The 21,981-nt window shown below is 45.0% G+C and overlaps 1 protein-coding gene and 1 pseudogene across 1 annotated transcript in view; both read right to left on the bottom strand.

The window, feature by feature from the left end:
- Positions 1-7,776: 7,776 nt before the first annotated feature.
- On the bottom strand, positions 7,777-11,775 carry LOC126544779 (glutathione S-transferase-like; annotated as a pseudogene).
- A 2,085-nt stretch (positions 11,776-13,860) lies between these two features.
- LOC126544826 (glutathione S-transferase Mu 2-like) overlaps positions 13,861-21,981 on the bottom strand; it is an 8,692-nt gene continuing 571 nt past the window's right edge. Inside the window, exons 2-3 of the mRNA XM_050192319.3 lie at positions 17,954-18,234; positions 13,861-15,002 (exon numbers count right to left, since the gene is read on the bottom strand). Of these exons, the coding sequence (XP_050048276.2) occupies positions 14,606-15,002; positions 17,954-18,219 (663 nt within the window). The 5' untranslated portion in view covers positions 18,220-18,234 and the 3' untranslated portion in view covers positions 13,861-14,605. The remainder of the gene's footprint in view (positions 15,003-17,953; positions 18,235-21,981) is intronic.

Raw genomic sequence — 21,981 nt, 5'->3', positions numbered from 1 at the left:
CACCGCCGATGAAGGCCATAGGGTGGGACGTCACTAAAGGTCATGTTAACTTGTGCGAACAGCCCGTATACCGATTGTGGTAAGTCGTGAGATGAACTCAAAAACAGCCGATACTGTAAAAGTCTTATTGCATCAGGTTTACATGCCGTCTATAGATTGACTATAGACAAAAGTCGTTAATCTCAGCCCAACCTGTCCACGCTGTAACAAAGCGCAGGTACCGGTGTATAGCTATGTTAGATATAAGCCGCTGAAGTTCTATATTGCAGAGTTTGCTTTAGAGACTATTTGTAGACTTTAGTATAAACATAGTTAATACCTCCGTATTGCTTGACCACATGATATGATCTACGTAGTTACTCTCGGCAATCCCAAGGCAGTCTTCACAGTTGTCACAGCATGACTTTTGCGGCAGTAGAATAAAGAAAACAAAGCACCGATCCAATCGTGATAATGGATGTTATGAATGCCAACTTTAGCTACAAGCGGATTCCAAATAGGCACCAAGCTAACAGCACAGAGACTCGTAATGTTTGTAGCTGACAACGCAGACTTCGTGAGTGTGCGACAAACCGATGTCGCGCATGTGGTGTGCGCGTTGTGTGTCGAACGATTCTCAGACATTTTTCACGTTGCCCTCATATTTCGGCTGCATCACTAACATCGGGCACTTTTTCGTTGACTATAAACTTGGCACTATAAACTCATCGAAGTTTCTCATTTACTTAAGATATGTGCCCAATCCTCTGAGCCTACCCAGTCCTTCGCAGGCGTTATGCCTACGCGGCCGCGCAAATGCGTAAGTCATTGCTTTGCAATCGTATACGTTATTTATCTTAAATAAACTTTCAAACTTCGAACTGAAAATTTTCACTAACAATGTGTGCGGGTATACCATTTGGTGGTCCACTGGAAGATATGCTAGCGATGCACTGTATTACTCATAGTCGTTGGCGATAATGCAAGAGCCTGACGGGCCCTATAACGCCTTTTACAAATAGCGCATTCATCCAAGTCTGCGTTCCAGTCCATACAATACGATAGCTCACAAAGTTTGTAATACAACGTCTCAGCACATTTCCTTCATCCATGAAAAAAAATTGCCAGGCTTAGCTTGGTTAAGCCAAGAATGCGTTGCATATTGCGCGCGAGTTGGGGCCCAGCTTTTCCTCCGGCTGTCGTGACATCACGTCACGTGGTTGCGCTAAAGGTCAATGGTGGCTGCCCGGCCACGCCCAAGGGCTGAACTGAGTGATTGCAATATGCAACGCCTAAAACTCTAGTGTAGGGGTATGAGCCACTATGATGGCTCATACCCCCCAATGGTGGCTGCGCGGCCGCGCCCAAGGGCTGAACTGAGTGATTGCAATATGCAACGCATAAACAAAGAAACTGAAAAATGGAAAAGAAAAGCAACCCGTTCCTGAAACGGCGGTGCACCGTGTGCCCGCGTCAATTTGAATACTCAACGAGTGCGCCAGGCACGTAAACGCTTGTTACAGCGGTGTGCGGCAGGGTTTGCAGGTTTGGTGAATTCTCGCCAAATTGGCTACCTTTAGAGGCTCCTGGCGACCAAAAATCGTGCTTGGCGACTTGGATACTTTCTGGTTACTTTTGGCGGTGGTAATTAGTATAGTTAGGGCCCGAATCACACTCCCCTCGACGGCCTCCTCGATGCAGCAGCTTCATACCCCATATCTTGAAGGCCATGCTTTTGTGTCTTGCAAGCTCCTGAAGGAAATCCAGGAACTGAAAATATGTCATAGCCGCCAATAATGTCAGTGGGACTATTCGACTTGTCCTCGGTTGCCCAGGACTGCCCGAGATGCTTCATATACAACGCTCGCTTGCTGAAATCAGCGTTTTAAGCAGTCCAGGACTGTTATGGACGGATAATTCCACATGCCTAAGCACTCTCTCTGAGTAACAGCAATTAACGAATCTTAAAGGAAATGATCTTGCGTCCTTCGTAAGACGGAAGCAACAGGTAGTGTCTCAATATCACCCCAGCGAGTGTTAATTACCTCTATAGAGACTCTCGAAGACCACGGTTCTTTACTGCAGAAACGACTGCAACAACCGAAAACGCGTAATCGCAGCCATGATATTACAGGTGTCAATGTCTATGTGACTATGTGACTACTTAACAGGGAAATAAGTGTGTGACGTCATACAGTTCGCACGGGAACGTTTGAAGTCATAGGGGTGCAAGGACGGCGTGCAGCGATCTTTTTGTACTGAAACTGGCGACAGCTCTTCGTCTATGAGAAAGCACGAAAGTGGGCGGCGAAAGTCATCAAAGAACGTCAGCTGGTCATTATGGTAATTAATGACAGAATAATATGGGATAACATTTGTTTTGCTCTGCTATATTTGTTTACCATCAGTGAAGCAGGAAACTAGAGGTCTTTCTTGCTTTTCTTCTTCATTATTTCCGCGTCAAAAAATTGTCAATTGTTGGTTTGTCGCACAGTGGCTTCCTTTTTGGCTACCAAATAAAGCTTTTGCCGCAGTTGGCGATTTTTTTACTACATTTCCAAATTTTCGGCCACGTTTTCTCCCAAAGACCTGGCAACCCTGGTGTGCGGTGTCTGCCTGTACCTTGGTGTCTGTGTATGCGTGTCTTTGTAGCATCACACGTCGACTACACTGAACGGTGAGTTTTAGCACAGATGTTTTCCGTCATTAGTTCATGATTAGGCGAGCGCCTTTCCTAGCACGAACCGGCTGCGTGAAGTGCAAGCCACTTGGGCATAGTGTCGATTTTTCCTTTGCATGATTTGACAACGTGCTCGTGTTCTCGCTTCTACTATATCGAATGAAAAAAGAAAATACGCGATGTTTTACCTTGATATTGAGCAGCCACTAAGCAATTTGTGTGAGTTGAGCAGCTAGTGTCTGTAGGTCTCATTTGGTAGAGCTCGATCGGGCCGCCATGAACGCTGTGCCGCATGTGTAGTAAAATTATAGTAAAGTTTCGTTCGTTCTCTGTCCTCGCTTCACCGCTGGAACTTGAAGCTTCTCGGACGATGATCGGCAGTTGTTGATCAAACGCAGGCAGGAAATGATGCAGATCAGATGTACAAGAAATATTTATAGTTGAACTTTTCTATATACATGGCAGGTAAAACAAATACATTACAAACATGAACAATTGAGAAACAAAGTCTCACTCATCGACTGTCTCAATGACTGTTAGAGCCCAGACTCGTTTTAACGTACATAGTACGGAGGCTCACTGATCTATCAGCAATCCTGATTTCAGCCCAGTCTGAGGGACAGCATGTCGTCCCGATTTTTATAGCCCAAATATACAAAGAAAAAAAAGGCGGTAGGGCCGTTGGCCCGTCCCACAGGTTCAGTTGCCAATCAGAGTCAACCGTTTGTTAAGCCACAACCCAGAGGGATGGGCTTACTCTTAAAAATAAACATATTGGAAAACAAAGCTCTTTTCCTTTTTCCCCAAAACTCCGTTGCCCTCTCGTTTCTACGTAGTTAGTGACGGGCTCAGCAAAACACGCCAGGCCCGAACAAGTTATCGCTAGACCGCCTCAAATCCCAACGGCGTCTAGGCCGCAAATGTCTCGGAAGCAGGGGCATCGACACCACGTAGTGCCGCTGTACTCAAAGTTTGGTCGTGTGGGAGACGGATGGCCCTCCTTGTCCTTCAAACTTATTGTCTACAAGACAAAGTTCTCCGAGTGCGTGTTTACAAGACGCCGCCGTCCGAATGCACTCTTCACGTGTACACCGCACCCCTACAGCGTGCACTGTAAGCTGACCTTCGACACCCCACAGGCAGTCGCACCCAACAACACGGCTGGCGATTTCGTTCCGGACGCGTAGAAGAATAGATTCCTTCTCCGTATAAGCGGCACGGGGTCAAGTTTGCTAAGCCCTTCTTAACCTCGCCGGCGCCTCCAATTAGTCAGGCACTCGGGCGCCAGGCCCACGATACCGTGTACAGCTGTCCCTTTCAAGGCAGGTCGGTGCGGCTCGTGTGACCGTCGGCAGACTGCCAACGCCCTGCGCACAATACCGACTTTCCGGAATCGGCACTCGCCCGCCTGGCGCCTGCCGCGACGCGTCACCCACACCGCGCGGTCCGTGACCCCACATAATACAGAAACGGTTGCCCCGCTGACATGGGGGGAGTGAACCCCCTCTCTATACACACCGCACTTGGCCGATTCGTGACACTTCAGAACCCGAACAATCAGAGCGACCTTACAATTATCATGACACGCTTTAGGTATATACCTGGAAATTGTGTTAGCATGAGGAATTTTCAAACAGAGACGTATAGTTTGAGTAAATGCTAGCGCACTCGGATGAAAGACCGTGTTTGCGGGGCCATGCATCAGCAGTGCGTGCGCTGCCCTTCTCGTGGAGGGTAAAAGTAGTAGTATCTTTAAGGCTCCAGGCAACCAATCTAAATATATGCAACCTCAAAAGGTTTCGGAGCACGAAACTTGCGATAAGCGCAGTAACTCGCAGCTTCGCAAATTAGCCGAAAAAATTAGAGCACAATTATTTAGACGTTCGGGGAGCACCTTTACACGTTTGAAACTGAAGGCATTGGGTTTGGCGATAGTTGGAAGATTTTTTTTTTTTTTGGGGGGGGGGGGGGGGGGGTCTATTTTATGAACAGTTTAGCAGCATCAGTTATTTTCCGGGCTATTTGAAAAGTGTTAAGCGCCTTTCGATGCTTCGGTTTTATGCAGCTTACGTGCTGTTATTCACTAGGCAGCTGCTGGCGCATATTTGCATCTTGACAATCGTGCTTGGTATGAAGCCCTTGTCGCGCGTAATAAGTTTTCCGGCTTTCATTACTGTTCCATTTAGTGCCGTCTTCTTGGACATACTGTATGCTACGTGCGCTGTACAAAAGAAAAAAGAACCAGATTATCCATTTCGTGGTCTTTTCTTAGTAGATAACGCAGATTATTCAAATAATTTAGTGGACATTGCACTTCTACCCCTCCACGCATAACATATCATAACATGTTTTAGCTGATAAGCAACCTTATCAATACACCCCATTCATGTGCATTCTACTGAAAGTGTGATAAATAATGTATTCATATCGGAGTATGCGAAAAGAGACATTGCAGACTGTTCTAAGTGGAGATAAATTGCAATTATTAACGTGATTGTTCAAGGCTGCGATCACTTCTCTTAGCTTGTTCGTTCGGCACGGGCATATTGCGTTAACAGCCGAAAAATGTACACAGTCCAGCCGGGTACCCTTGTTTCAACAATTATTATTATAGGAATCGTTTGGGATTCTCGCATTTGTTTCTTATTTTGATAAGCACACTGTGTCACGTGAACCTGTCTTGAAACGAAACGTACCATTGCTGGCACCGGCGACCATTACGGTTGTCTAACTGCTCATCATACTGTAACATGATGAAATATTATAATGGTACTGATTCGTATCGCATGTAGCCTTTAGTCAGAATGAGGCTTATAGCACGTGAAAAGACAAGGACGAAAGGAAGACGTGACACGCACATACCGCCTGTGTGTCACGTCTTCCTTTCGTCCTTGTCTTTTTTCACGCGCTATAAGCCTCACGATGTCGTACCAACAAGCCCAAATCACTGCATTTATTCATAGGTAAACTAAGTTAACTAGAGACATAAATTATGAGAGTAAATTATATATAAAGCTACTAATGAACCGTAAAAATAGCACCCGTGCTTTGAATAGTTTTCCTAATATTGTTGCATCTGCTTAACGTGTGCGTCTCTGTGTCCTTGCCTTCCGTGCTGTGCTCGTGTTGCCATGAATTACGAACTTGCCCAAGCCCTTGTCAGCTTTATTAAACGAGGGATTCAATTCAGTTGAATGTAATACTGCATGTCAAGTGCCTGACGCGTTATTGGTTTTATCTAAAAATTATGGGCTGGTAGTACTTAGCAAGCATTAAACCACAATATTTTTTTATTGCACTTAAGCTGCGGGTGTCATAGACTGCCGGGGAATTCTCATGAAAACAGCCAAGGAAGACTTCGAAAAAGATCGGGAACTTGAAAATGTCAACATAGCTATGGTGTCTTGTTATATGCCACACAAGATTTCTAGAGAATCTCTCTATTAAGCATATTTTTAAAACGCTTCATCTCACAAAAATTTGAGACAAATTGGCCCCATTTATCGAAAAAAATGAAAGTAAAGCATACTTACGTGGTATTTATCACTGAATTTTTTTTTCATTAAGGAAAAGTCCTGAACTTCGAAACCCGAGAAAAAGTACTCTTGTTTGAGAGCACCGTAAATAATTTACTGTGGTAGCCTTCATTCGAACTATAGTTTCAGTTTTGTTTCCCAGGAGGTACATATCTGTCGTGCCATGACACAGAAAGTGCGCGCGTGGTATTTCTAGTGCTCATGTGGTATACCTAACTTGCAACCGTGTTAGCATGCCCAAGAGGCCTCATTATCTGTAAGAAACTAAGAAGTGATCATATCAATACAAGCAATCCATCTGCCTTCTATTGAAGTTATGGCCAATGATAAATTCAGTTAAGAGTATAAGAAAGACATTTAAATGTGTATTAAGGAAAATAAATTACAATATTTGGCATGATACTGTGAGTACTCCAGTCACTCGTCTGAGCATATTTAATTACCAGCTAAAAATGCACAGACAGTCCAACTGGGTAACCTTGTTACAGCAATTGATATAGAGATCATTTGGGATAATTACAATGATGTGTAATATATTGACTTGTCTTAAAAGCAACGTACTGTTGTTGTAGCACCAGCAGCAATTGTGACTTGAAAATTGTTCATGCTGCCATTAAACGAAACATTGCATAACAGTACTGATTTGTATTGACAAGCAGCCATTAGTCATAGTTAAACCGCACTGAATATTCACATAAGTGGTTTGTGTAAATATATTAAGCTGCTCAATGAAGATACAAAGAATACACAGTTGTTATTCTTGCCTCACATTGTTGCATCTACTTATTTGAAGGATACACTTGCAGCATATTAGGAAAACGTGACACGAAGGTCAAGGCCGACCTGGCGGCCTTGCTTGCCAAGGAGAAGTAGTCTGTAAATCGGTAGATAGTCTCTTTCGATCGTAGCGTAAGACCTGCATTTTAAGCAAAATTAATATTTCGCGCATTAAAAAGAGCTAATTCAATATCGGTGCAGTTTTATTTTTTGCACGTCTTGGTTCAGCACTAGTGGAATTGTTTTAATTTTTTTCTGTTTATGTAACATATTATAGTGCAGCTGGTTCAGGAGCATTATTAAGCTATTGACATTAATGCATAAATGCAGATGAGAAGCAACACGTGAACATGCATAATTCAAAAATTATTTTTTCCGTCATATGTAAACAAAAATATGAACTAACTTGTAGATAGCAAATAGCTAGCAGATTTCATTCAACAGGATGCGTTGCATGCAAGTGTATTATAACATTTCTTAAGTGTGCATGTGCACAAATGCTCATGCAGTCTTACGTCAAGATTCGCGGCTGCATGCATTTGAGATTTTTCGACTGCTTCCATCTGCATGCATGATTTTCTATTTACGGTTCCCTGGGTATACGTTCACATAGGCATGCTGGATGCAGGGCATTTTTATAAATATTTCCAATAAACTGCGTATTAACAACCCCAGCAACGAGTGTTCATATATAATTGAAACATAGTTGGCAAACTGTGGTTTATATAGCTAGTATTTAGGGTGTAGATCGATCCCGGCTATTTTAGCCAAGCTGGTCCGCAAAACAAAAGATAAAAAAGAAACACGGTGCAAGATATACTTTTATATTAAGACCTACAGGTCTACAACTGGGACACCCTGTATCGACAATAGTCGACAAATAGTGTGAGGCTAAAGTCCATGGATTAGCTATAGACTGGTCTGCAGGAATTGTCTATAGACCGTCTCTATGGACTTAAGGCCTTACACTTTTTGTAGACTAGTCTACAAAATGTATGAGTCTATAGACACACTATAGACTGTCTGTAGATTAATGAAAATTCATGTTTGTAGAAAAATATGTGCAGAATGTCTATAGACAGAAGTGTATAGCGTTATACAGTTCTATTTACAGTGCATAAATACTCGGGAATAAACCTGCTCTTCGTTCGTCTCCCGTGACGTAGCGGTTACGGTGTCCTGCGCTCGTGTAAATCGGGGTTGGGAAGTCCGTAGTTCGCATCGCGTGCGAGATGTTCTCTTTAACTTGCAATATTATGTAATTTTCCTTTTTGTCTTCTGCAGTAGTTGAACTATACCTACGTGTTACCACAAGGCCTGACATGGAATGTTCATGCCAAAGGGAGCGAAGCGCTTAGATAGATGCCGCCTTCGCGACCGTAGACTAATGCATGCTGAAACTTTGTTACTGCGAAATTCGCTTTGCTGTAAAATATCACTTTCCACGTTATACTTCATTAATATGCTGTCCTTCCGTTCAACTGCCTGTTCATTCGTCCATCCGAGCGTTCGATACTGAGGATTCTCGAAAAGCTAAAGTTGTCCTGGCAGCCCCTATTTGACGCGTTCGACGAACAGTGAAAATAACAAACACACTAATAGCGGTAGCGGTGTGCTCCCTGTAGTCTAAAGTGACAAGATGAACAAACACACGTCACAGACGAATCGAACTTCCATTTTCTTCAGCCACATGGTTTGTATCGGCTATCACTGCCGATGTACTGCGGGTTGCACAACAAATCGTGTTTCTCCAGCAAATGGCATAAAGTCCCATTTCCTGAGGTGGCTCAAGATGTGCCACTTCTTGTACCGGCCCGAGGCGAAGTACTCCTTTATGTTTGGCAGTTCTTCGAACCTCTTCAGGTACTCTACAATGCGCGGGTACCGCTGCAAGGTCTCCGCTTTGAACTCTCGGTGCCAGTCGAGCCCTTCGTAGAGCAGGAAGTCCGCGTACGTTAGCCTGTCCCCCCAATGTCCACTTCCGGCAGGCGAGGAAGTCGTCCCAGGGACCCAGGACCTCGTCCAGCTTCTTGGCGTGTGATTCGACACCGTGCTCGAGCTTCGTATCTGGTTCAGCCACGTAGGCCAGAAAGAGACACAGATCTCGCGCCTGCTGCTCGATGACGTCCAGTTCTGTGGTCTCCTTGTCGTTCCTGGTACACGGAAGACGCGAACGCAAGTATATGAAGTCAGCATGGTACCTTAAGAGGAAGGCATTTGGGAAGTACCTAATACGCTGATGCGCGATATGTGCGCAGCGAAAGTGATACGACATATTGCAACTGGAAACAACGCTATAGTTCTACAAGTCAATGGATTTAGTTGCTTTAGCCACTTACAGCAAACATGGGATAAATTGACAAAGCTAAATATTAGTTTGTAAGGGCTGTTCACTATTGAGACTGAAAAGGAAGGCCTCCCGGCGCCCATTCCTACCTTGTCTGAAGCTATATTTCTCTCATATCTATGAATATAAATTACGCAAAGCCAAAATTTGTTGCGGAATGAGCATTAATTACTTTATTATATCGTCCGGTATAGCCAGTTACTCTTAAATGCACGTGTATATGTCTGTGTATAGTAAACGAGGTCATAAACGAGGTCGTACATGGAAAGAAAGGCCAGGTTCATAAAAAAAACATACGCTACTGGAAGGACCATAACACAACCCCTAGATCTTAGATTTGTTGGCAGCCTTGGCCCTCATTGTATAGAGAGAATTGAAAGCCGCGCAACAACTCAAGTCGGATGCCGAAAATGAGGGCTGGTGTGCTAGGTCCGCTTCATCCGACATGATGCCGTAGAACCCGTGCACGGGCAGTAAACTATGGGCTGAGGGTATGGAAGTGTTGCGTGAATTTCAATTCCGCTATTCATAGCTCAAATTTTCAACGTTCGGCATGGTTACACTGTTATTAATCATCGGTACAGCATAAACTTGGGTTTCTCGTAGCACTGACACTTACCACTCGCTAAGGTTCAGTTTCCGCATCTAAGACACACGCACCAAAAAGGTTCAGTTATCAATATGGTGAATAATTTAGTAGCATGCAGTTAGCGCTAAATCCGTGTCACTCCTTTGTTTATGTAACCCTTTCCCTGCACAGAAAATGGAACCCTACCGCTCTGGCTTAGTGCACCCGACGCGAGCACTCACTTCCCGTAGTACATGTTCAATAACCTGACGTCACCGTCGCTGGGGTTTCTACGTACCCAGGGCCGGCACAACGTGACAATTCATTTTTGCTTGATTCTGTTCTTATTATCTAGTGCTCGCAATCGTTCGAAACGGGTGATTAACTAGACGAAGCGCCGCTCTTATCACCTACGAAGAGTCGAAAAGGAAAATGATTGCAACGGAACCATTACATGCATTATTCCCGCTAAGCCTTGTCTCAATACTGTTGACTGCTGAGGATTGGAACTGTAAGGACGAAGTAAATTGATTTCGAATATTTAAGCGCTGCTAAGAAAGTGTCGAAACTTCGTGTTTTCCTCATACTCGCCTAACAGTGCCTATCGGGTTTAGTGAGCAACACTGAACGAATACGGCAAGCCTTAGCCTGAAGCCAACGTTTCGAAAAAGTTACTTCTCTTCATGGCAACAACTACTTCGAATAACTGCAACGACGTCAGAGCATCAAGCAGTTTTTGCCCTGACTACGTGTCCTTGTCGTCGCGTTGACGCCAGGTGGAAGCTTCGTTTATTCGGCCACTGTTCATCAGTTCAAGTTCGCATTTTCTTGTGAGCATGTTTTGTTTGAATTTGATCACACTCAGTAAACCACTTTAGACGATACATCATCAATCGAGGGTATGCCATTAACGTACCGGGCCACCAGGTCATGCTTTCTTCCCAGGTAACGGAGTATGGCCAAGCTCTGGGTCAGCCTGACGTCGTCGTCGACGTAGTACGGAAGGTTTGGGAACGTCACGCCCAGCGTGGACCTCTCCTTGTGCCACTTATCGTACTCGGCAGGAGGGCCGACCTTGAACTGCTTGTCTTCAAACTGGACTCCTTTGTAGACGAGAAGGTTGCGGATGGGTTGTCCCAGGGATCTCACATCCCAGTAGCAGAGTACGGGAGTCATCACTGCTGGCCAACGACGACAAGGTTAATCGTCTGCGTGGGAGTAAATTTCGTTCTAAATGCAGAAACATCGTAAAAATCCTTTCACATTGGGCACGTTGCCGCAGGTTCCGAAGGCCCTTGGCACTTACGGCTGCAGGAGCGTTGGAAAGGACATGTGCTGTTGTTTTGACATTGACTTACCATGAAGCGTTTCTTCGTCTTCCTCAGTCACTCTGCACACAAGAGCGGGGTTCCGCGCAAGAGGTAACACTTTATAGACATACGTGTAACACCACGTGCCTCACTGTAATTTTCTTTGAGAGAGACCACCCAGTTATCGTCTCCCGCGTCATTTAAACACTTCCCCCGCTACACTCCCCGTAAACAGAGATGTTATCGCTGCAAGGGTCTTATCCATGGAAAGAGAGACGCAAATAACACTTGATTGAGCTTCGTCTGGACACAAAGCACTCGGGTCATGTACCGTGCACGACATTTATTTTTCGAGCTTTTGTGGCACTGATACGGCGAATATGGCAAAGGAGGGAGCAAGCGCTCTAATTTTTTTTGTTGTGCTTGACAATCTCCGAGTACGTTTGCTCGACGTCCAGTCTAAACTCGCGGTGCTGCTCGACTCAGCCGTACAATCGGTCTCCGGCGCCCATTTCGGCCCGACCAGATGCGCTTGCCAGGGTTAGAGCATGTCTTTGGCGTTTTCGGTGTATGTCTTGAGTATTCGGGCAGCAGAAGTGCCTCGTAGGCGAAGGTGATACAGAGGTCATAAGTTTGCTGCTCGATAACATCGAGAATTAAACAAATCCTGAACTGAGCTATGATTTCAGTGCCAAATTAGCATGTTAAGCGTAGGATCACTAGTACAATATAGTATAATGGAACCTGGAGCCACTGAATGATCGGGAGAAAGTGGACTACCCCTCACCCTACCCTACTCCGAGATAAACCGGCGCATCAGGGCTAACAATATTGAGCGTGCCACGACCCCGCCCCCCCCCCCCCCCCCCCAAACACACACTGCGGTGGCTTCGCGACTGTTGTTGTTGTTGTTATTATTATTATTATTATTATTATTATTATTATTATTATTATTATTTGTTCTGGAAACATATATACACATGGCAGGAAAGTGAACACAAGAACACAAAACCTGGTATGTGGTCCTTCCTTTCGTAACGTTCGCGTACAACACGGCAGCGCAAGAAACAACGCAGATCACGCCGTTAAAGCTGGTTTATGGAAGGAACCCGACGACGACTCTCGACGTCATGCTGCCGCACGCTTTACCAACGAAGAGAACCTCGACGTCGCCGCCTATCAGGAGCGCGCCGAAGAAGCAGAACTCGCCCGCCTGCGCATCAAGAACCAGCAAAGAACGGACCAGTCTGCACTATATACAATCTTCGACGACGCTATACGTGGAATGCCAGCGCGGTAACGGTGTTTGTGTTTGGACCCCCACCCGCCAACGAGTAATTAGTGAGAAACTCTTGCGACGCTCTTTCGGAGCCTACAAGATCATCTGACGTATTGGTGCACCGGACCATGAGGTCATGCCAGACGGCATTTTGCAACCACAGCGGCGCCGCGCACGACCTGATGTTGTCCATGCGGTGCTTCTTCAGCCTTTCTACGTGCGCTGACGGAACTTCGGGACTTTGTTATTTTGTTGCTTTCTTTTTTTTTTCTTTACTGCAGGTGCTTTCGGTTTTCGCTTTGGGTTCGCAGCATCCGGACGATGCTTTTTAAGAGGGGGACATTGACACGTGTACTTATTTGTCTCCTTACGGTGACTGCTTTTCACCGACTATCAAATGTTAAACGTTATCGCTCGCGCCTACATGCATCGGTAGTTTCTTAAATGCTATGGATGGTTCTATCCAGTGTCACCGAAGCTTGTGTAACCTGATCGTATGCGCGACGCGAATTGTGCAATACATTGTTTAACGCAGGCGGGCACCAGCGATTATTGTGGAACGTTCGACGGGCCATGTATGAAAGTCGACGTACTTCAACAGCCGATAAGATTTCGACGAATGCTGATTGTGCTCGCCGCTGTAGTTGTGCTTTGAATGGCACTTGTATTGCTGGGCACTAGGTTGGCCCAATAAATATTTCGTGCTTGAATTATCGCTATTGTGTCATTCGCCGTTACTACAGCGTAACAATATAACGCAATGCAGTACAAAATACAATACATATATTCGTATAATTGTTTGAAGGAGATGGTGCGGCATGACATTATACACGTTATAGAATTAAGGCATGAAGTAATACAGCTCTTATAAAAGTTGAACCAACGAGAAAAATATCTACGGTGAGCAGGTGCTTCAATGTATTAACAAATGAGTCGTGATCGCGCACAGTTAAAACATCGCTTGGCATCTTCAAGGGGAGTACGGTAGCGCGATTAAACGAAGGGACAAAAGAAGACACGTAGGGACACACACAGTGCTACGCGTGTGTGTCCCTACGTGTCTTCTTTTGTCCCGTCTTTTAATCGCCCTACCGTACTCCCCTTGAAGATGCATTACCAACAAGCCCACATTGCAACCCTCGTGAACTTTATCGCTTGGCAGTTCCTTCCAATGACAAAACGCAAGAAACAGTGGTTAGTTACGAAGCAAGTTAGTGCGCGCAAACATGGGCTGTATTTTACGAGTATATGCGTGATCCAGGTGTGAAAAAAATGAGATGGGCCGGCTTGATCTGCGAATGTAAAAACGACGAATCAGTGAAATAAACTAAAACCTTGAAGCGCACAACCAGACAAGGACGGTGAAAGATGGAGACAAACGAGCTGTGCCTTGCAACAATTTATTGAGACGCGCAAAGCGGAATATAAAGGCATGTCGTGGCCCTACATCACGCATGCTAAGCCAGCAAAGCAATCAGTGACGATGCAAGTGTTGTAATTCCTTTGAAGATAAGCAGTCGACGGCTTAGGCGCACAGCTATCCCCTAAGCTATCAATAATCTCTGCCTCGATGACTTCACGGCATTCGTGAAATCATCAAAGAAATGCGCCAAAGTTGCGCGATACCATTCCGAAGTGCTGCAGACTCCGTTAAAAGGAATTCGAGGTTGTAAATTTACACTTTCTGTTTTCTATAATGAGTAGCCACAGCTATAGAATAAATGAATATTGGTTTAGTGTATACAGCCAAGCATATTGTCTTTTCACAAAGATAACCGAATCCCCGGCTGGAAGAGCATGCACAAGTTTATTCACTGCAGTCGCTACGAGAGAAGAAAAATCGTTCTCTAGGCATTGTTTACGGAACGTACAGGCACGTCGAACATCCCGTGAAACGTGGTAGTGTGTTCACCAAAGCTTGCATGCGTAGCAATAGTAAACACCTTGAAGTGAAATGAAGCCAAGTGCGCAGGGGTTTGATTTATTCGAAGATCAGTGCCCATGGGGTTTTTCTTTTTTCTTTTTGCTTGCCACCGCTGGCGATAACTGGATAAAACAAGTAGAGCACACAAAGGTGAACACCACTACTGCAGGGGATATAACACACGCAGCCGTACAGCGAGGCTGCTTCACTTTCTGTATCCCCAAGACCTCCGGGGACACGTGATGGGCCACTTCTTGTACTTTCCCGACGCGAAGTGCTCCTTCACGTTGGGCAGCTCTTCGAATCTCCTCAGGTAGTCGACGAGCGGCGGGTACTTGGGCAGTGCTTCGGGCTTGAACTCGCGGTGCCAGTCGAGCCCTTCGTAGAGCACGAAGTCGACGTACGTCAGCCTGTCTCCCAGGGCCCATTTGCGGGACGCCAGGTGCCTAGACCACGGCTCGAGCATGTCCTTGACGTTCTCGGCGTACGACTTGAGGCCCTCATGGTAGCGAGGCTGGGGCACCGCCTCATAGGCCAATATGAGAACCAGGTCCCTGGCCTGCTGCTCGAGGACGTCAAGTTCGACCAACTCCTTGTCGTTCCTGCGGTCCAGATGACCCGAGGAGAGAGAAAGAGGGACAAGGTGCCAAAGAGCGATGGGACATGCAGAAATACGGGTTGAAAAGCATACCTGTGCTTTCATTTCCTTTTCATTAAGTGCTCACTATATCGTGGCAAAATTAGCCTACTGCATACGTTACGTAACAATGACACCTCTACGTATTTCCCTGCATGCTAAAACCCTGTGAAATATATACCTGTTTGTATGCTAGAAATAATTAGTGCATGGCATCTATCTATCTATCTATCTATCTATCTATCTATCTATCTATCTATCTATCTATCTATCTATCTATCTATCTATCTATCTATCTATCTATCTATCTATCTATCTATCTATCTATCTATCTATCTATCTATCTATCTATCTATCTATCTATCTATCTATCTATCTATCTATCTATCTATCTATCTATCTATCTATCTATCTATCTATCTAACCATCTATCTAACCATCTATCTAACCATCTATCTAACCATCTATCTAACCATCTATCTAACCATCTATCTATCTATCTATCGCTAACACGGTAAGATACCCTGGGAATGTACGGTGTTAATTAGTCCAAGGGAAGAGAGAAAATTTAAAGCGAAAATGTTAATTTCGTAATTTCCGTTTTTTAAGGCTATTCATTACGAAAATTACCGCTCCGCTGCGCTCATATGCTTTGGCTGTAGAGTCGCTGGTCACCGTGTATATCACTTTACGTTTGTATTGATAGCAAGCAGTAGCAGATGAAAGCCACCTGAGCGTGGTTGCACTGAAGACAACTAGGAAGACACACTCCTGCCGATCGCCTATTGCTCGGGATCTTGGTCGCGCTTTGCAAAACATTGTAAATATAACTTGTAAATATGATTTTTTCTTGTTGGTTACACGTTACATTCTTTGTGGAGGTGCTAAGTTACACGTAACAATATTGCTTCTCAATTTTTTTACATATCCCGAAATCGTATTATTATTTATTGTCTATTCACACATCGCAGTCTATAACGTTCTTTCTTCAACCATTCAATATTCAACTTTCAGAATTTCAAATAAATTTTGCCCATTGCACATCAGTGGTTCGAACTGGACAAACTTTGATCAGTATGACTTGCCCAGCATAACTTCTGCTATATTCCTGCACGACTGACAGTTGTGGGCGTAGGAGACTAACTGCGTCCCGTTAAGAGCGTTGAAAACTGAACGCTTCCAAGAAGACTGCTTACTGTGGTTGGCGACACTGTCAACAGTGGGACGACACATATACGCCATAAAGATGCAAAGGAAGCGACTTGTCGCTCTACTGATGACGCGAAGCTTTGAGTGCTCGCTTGTGTCTTGTTGCGCGGTCCTTTCTCCATTTGTTTAGGCTGCTTCAGGTTGTCGTATTCAAACTTATTGGGCAGAATGCATCTACATGTTGTTTTTATGACGTATTAGTCGCTTTTGGTGCGACTTGGGCGAAATAGGAAATATAAAGTCATTCCGCCACGGCTATTCTTATCGTATCTCACTTATCAACAGCCCTAAACAGGTCTTTTGGGTGTTCGAGTTCTTTCTGGCCACACTAAGTACGTTTTTCAAATGTACTTGACAAAGAAAGACGTACACCGACCAAGTAAAGCTTATTAAAGGACAAGACGTTTCGGCTTCCATACGGAAGCCTTGTTCACAATGGGGCGAAAAAAGGTTGAAGTGCCTGTTTAAATAGGATTTAGCATGTGGCGCAAACACCGCGCGTAAGACGAGGGGAGGGTTCCTTCGTTTCGATTTCAACGTTTTCAGAAAGGGTACCCCCACTGGATGGTACCTGAATTCTCGTCTGTACACCCTGACGCCCACAAGAGGTCAATAGTTGCCTCCCTGTTGGGCCGTGCGAGCCGAATTTGCACGAAACCTGAAGACTTATATGCCGACGTGCAGACGACCCGAAAAGATCTTTCGACGAGCGGTTGCCTCCCCCCCCCCCCCCCTTCGTTCATGAATGCTGTGGAGCACCGTTTGTTCAATCCCTTCTAAGCTGGCAGTGGCCGTCCGAAGAAACGCGCATCCATTCCTTACGTGCCCGGGATAATCGAGACCTTATCACGCGTGCTGCGTAAATACGACGTTGAGGTGGCTCACGTTCCTCTGCGCAAACTGAGGCACGCACTCGTTAGTGGGAAGGACAAGCTGCCGAAGGAAGCCTTTCCTGGTGTTCTTTACAAGATCCTGTATGCGGATTGTGATTTCGTCTACATAGGGAAGACGGGCAACTTTATATAGCAGCTGCACCAGCATCAAAACTACGTATAAGAGTGGCTTCAGATGTTTTGGCAGAGCACGCAGCAATGACTACGCACAATATTGACTGGATGAAATCTAGTCTAATCGGCCAGGAAAGAAACTGGAAGTCACGTCTGTACCTGGAGTCTCTCGAGAGACAATCTACAGAACGCACTCTCAATCGAAACGAAGGAACCCTCCCTCCCTCTTACGCGCGGTGCTTGCGCCACATGCTAAAACCTATTCAAACAGACACTTCAACCTTTTTAGCCCCATTGTGAACGAGGCTTCCGTATGGAAATTGAAACGCCTCGTCTTTTAAGTCAGTTTTACTTGGTCGGTGCACGTCTTTCTTTGTCATGTCTCATCCCGACCAGACGGGCTTCCGTCGAACTCTCGATTATATCAGTTGTACTTAGCACTGTTGTTTCATTGCGGGTTTTATATGACACGTGAAATTTCAGAGACGAAAGTTCTCTGTCTTGTTGGCTGGGAGGCGATGCCAGCAGAGGTACGCTTAATCGCAGAATGTGTGTGTTCTCTTTTTTTTTTCTTTTCATGCCTTCCACGATTTTTCTTGGGTTGAAAGACTGTAACGATTTTTGAATAAATAGTCTTAAACTTGGCAAATCTGCTCAACACTGCTAGTTTATGGGCTCGTTCAATCGATCGGTCCCTCACTTTGCGGCCAGGCCGTGCTTTCTGCCGAGGTAGCGCAGTATGGCCAAGGTTTGGGTCAGCTTGACATCCTCGTCGATGTAGTAGGGCAGGTTGGGGAACCGGAGTCCCAGCGTGAACTTCTCCTCGAGCCATTCCTCGTGGCCGCATCCGGGCGCCGGACCGAGCTTGTAGCGCCTGTCCACGAAATCGACTCCCTTGTAGACGAGAAGGTTTCGGATGGGCTGCGCCAATCCGCGCGTGTCCCAGTAACCAAGCACAGGCGCCATGATTTCTCCCTTTAGCTTGAAAGAAGGAACAAAAAAGACGGTATTGGAATGGAAGACGTCTAATTACTGCATGTTGTACTCGGAACTTTCAGGTTGCATACGAGGGTTTGTTGGTCAGCTGCTTGGGCCCAAGTCCACGTAATACGCGACACCTGCGGCTGATAGAATGATTCCCATTCGCCTCCTTGGCCACGGCTCGCGCTGGCTAACACTCCCGGTAGTGGATCTAGTAAACATTCACAAACTACCAAAAATGTGGGAGGGGTAGCGGGGGGGGGGGGGGGGGGTACGGTTGTGAAGCCGCCACCGTAGCTGAATTGGTAAAGCCTCGCAGGCGTAATTCGGAAGTTGTGGGTTCGGCTCGAACCGGTGGCGAGCTGTCTGTCCGCCTACTTTCACTCGCATTTTCCTTATTATTTCTACCTTTCATTAAAAACAGGAGTCGATTCCCCCTATGCTCTCCTTCGCTTCATTATCTGTTAAGTTCACATTGGTAGGACTAGCAAAAGTAGAGCTCCCCTGTTCCCGCTCTTTCCGTTCTGAACTCGGTTCGTTAGGTAATTCGCTTAAGTGATTTAAATGTTAATAATTGCTTGTTCTTGTTCTCAATCTCAGTTTGCCGGTTTAGACTTTTTTAATCCTTTCCAGTGTACTTTTCTTTAGTACTTTATCTATTGCACGTTGTTTTCCTTTTCGTTTTCAATGAATATATGGCGCCCCAATAAGACGGCGTCGATTCTAGAGCGTACCGGGGGCTGCACTGGGCATCTCTCTAGCTTACAAACCGCAAGCTGAATATAGTATGAAGTAGTTCCAGTGATTGCACCTAGTCCTTCGGCAATTTTTTTATATTTATTGCTGTCAATACTCTCAAGGCCAGTACATCCCTATACAGAGAAGTGACGAGATGGCTTGAAACAGCTGTGGCAAAATTTGTTCAAGTTTGTACTGTCGGTGATAAAGCAGCGACGGAGGCAGGGAGGTGACCTCACTCTGCGTGCCGGAGGGCGCGGGATGAATGAGTTGAGGTAAGTGTTCTGACTAGCTAAGTGAACGGCGAGTGAACGCGGGACTAAATACAATATGCACGAAGTGAGAGTTGCTGCCTGATCAAGGGCTGTGTCAGTGTAACATATCTTACGGAATATGCCTAGAGGGACAGCTCTTGCGCCGTAATGCAAGATCAGGCAAACCTGGGGTGAGTTTCATAGATTCGACGTTAGCGTGACGAGCATAATTGGACAAAATGAAACGGGCGGTGCGGTTCTGGTTGGACTCAAGAATGTTCATTAAGAAGCATGCCCGATGTCACACAGAGAACATGCATGTTCAAGCTTAGGCCGGGGTAGTGCTTGATGTGAGGATAATTTCATCGGATAGTGGCGGATGGGAAATTGTGTCGTGAGGACCCCAGAATGCGTGTAGAAGTCTTAGAGAAGTGCTCCATGTGCAAATTGCAAAAATAGTTTTTCTATTATGTGATCTTATATCTTAATGGTGCAGAACTGAGAACGTATAGTGCTATACTAGGATTGGTTGCATGGTGACAGATATAACCTGCTTTTGTATTCACGTTGAACTTCACTAGCCAATCAGAGCATTAAGAACGTTGTCGTCTCTTTCGCCGACCTTTATCCAAGTGTTCGCTTTCAAATGTCATGGGTCAAACGTCATTAAGAAGAGATGGCATCAAGGTATTCCTGCAGTATTACATTGTCTGAAGACATAGTGATAGATTTGATAAGCAACATCATCATCATCATCATCAGCCTAGTTACGCCCACTGCAGGGCAAAGGCCTCTCCCATACTTCTCCAACTACCCCGGTCATGTACTAATTGTGGCCATGTTGTCCCTGCAAACGTCTTAATGTCATCCGCCCACCTAACTTTCTGCCGCCCCCTGTTACGCTTCCCTTCCCTTGGAATCCAGTCCGTAACTCTTAGTGACCATCGGTTATCTTCCCTCCTCATTACATGTCCGGCCCATGCCCATTTCTTTTTCTTGATTTCAACTAAGATGTCGTTTACCCGCGTTTGTTGCCTCACCCAATCTGCTCTTTTCTTATCCCTTAACGTTACACCCATCATTCTTCTTTCCATAGCTCGTTGCGTCGTCCTCAATTTCAGCAGAACCCTTTTCGTAAGCCTCCAGGTTTCTGCCCCATATGTGAGTACTGGTAACACACAGCTGTTGTACACTTTCCTTTTGAGGGATAGTGGCAACCTGCTGTTCATGATTTGAGAATGCCTGCCAAACGCACCCCAACCCATTCTTATTCTTCTGGTTATTTCAGTCTCATGATCCGGATCCGTGGTCACTACCTGCCCTAAGTAGATGTATTCCCTTACCACTTCCAGTGCTTCGCTACCTATCGTAAACTCCTGTTCTCTTCCGAGACTGTTAAACAATACTTTAGTTTTCTGCAGATTAATTTTCAGACCCACCCTTCTGCTTTGCCTCTCCACGTCAGTGAGCATGCATTGCAATTGGTCTCCTGAGTTACTAAGCAAGGCAATATCATCAGCGAATCGCAAGTTGCTAAGGTATTCTCCATCAACTTTTATCCCCAATTCTTCCCACTCCAGGCCTCTGAATACCTCCTGTAAACATGCTGTGAATAGCATTGGAGATATCGTATCTCCCTGTCTGACGCCTTTCTTTATAGGGATTTTGTTGCTTTCTTTGTGGAGGACTACGGTGGCTGTGGAGCCGCTATAGATATCTTCCAGTATTTTTACATATGGCTCATCTACACCCTGATTCCGTAATGCCTCCATGACTGCTGAGGTTTCGACTGAATCAAACGCTTTCTCGTAATCAATGAAAGCTATATATAAGGGTTGGTTATATACAGTCGTCAGCAAATAGTTTGATGCTGTATCTAATTTTAGTAGGGATGTCGTTAACATGGATTGTTAACGATAATTTATTTATTCATACTGTCAGCACAAGCCAAGACAGGAGTTGCGGTTACATTGCTCTCATCAAACTAGACATAGTAGATGTTTAAACAATTCAATACAAAGCAATCAGCAATGGCCCTAGAACAGAATTCTGCGGTACACCAAAGGCCACAGGAGCAATTCTGAAACCACCATATCGACATTATGGTTGCTTTCTTTACAAAAAGTAATGCCTGCGAGGTAAAATCAAAAGCTTTCGCAAAATCTTATAAAATGGAGTCTATAATAAGTCGGGCGTCAATGGCCTGAAAAAAACTACTAGCAAAAGGCAAGAGCTATGACTTTCACAAGATGAAAGCTTCCTAAAGATTTGTTGACAGCAGGTGAAAAACGAAGTAGACTCAGGCTCGACAAACTATGAGTATATAAAATGGCCATTGTATATTTTATGCTTATTTAATAGTTTTACAATACCGATATTACGCTAATTATAATTATGTACATAATCGATAAGTGCCTAATATATATATATATATATATATATATATATATATATACACACCATGTACCACAAAAAAAGGACCATTGAGATTAGTCAACGACAACTCAATGAAGCAGTAACGGTGAAACGCTGCGATTGCCGTAGAAAAAATTGCACATGCTAGTATCCGTCAGACTGCGCTTACACAACAACTTCTTCGACGTAGCACTAACCAGCAATTTAAGTTATCATTTCTGTTGAAAAGCATTAGGTGTACTGATAGAAATACTAGATGTGCTATCACAAAACGGTTTCGGCTGACAAAGCACAGTGATAATTGACGCCTTCTAAGATATACGTTGGTCCATCAATAAAC

This window comes from Dermacentor andersoni, chromosome 3, assembly GCF_023375885.2.
Source record: "Dermacentor andersoni chromosome 3, qqDerAnde1_hic_scaffold, whole genome shotgun sequence".
Taxonomy (NCBI): domain Eukaryota; kingdom Metazoa; phylum Arthropoda; class Arachnida; order Ixodida; family Ixodidae; genus Dermacentor; species Dermacentor andersoni.
The sequence above is the reverse complement of the archived record's forward strand: the minus strand, read 5'-3'. Positions and strand labels throughout refer to the sequence as shown.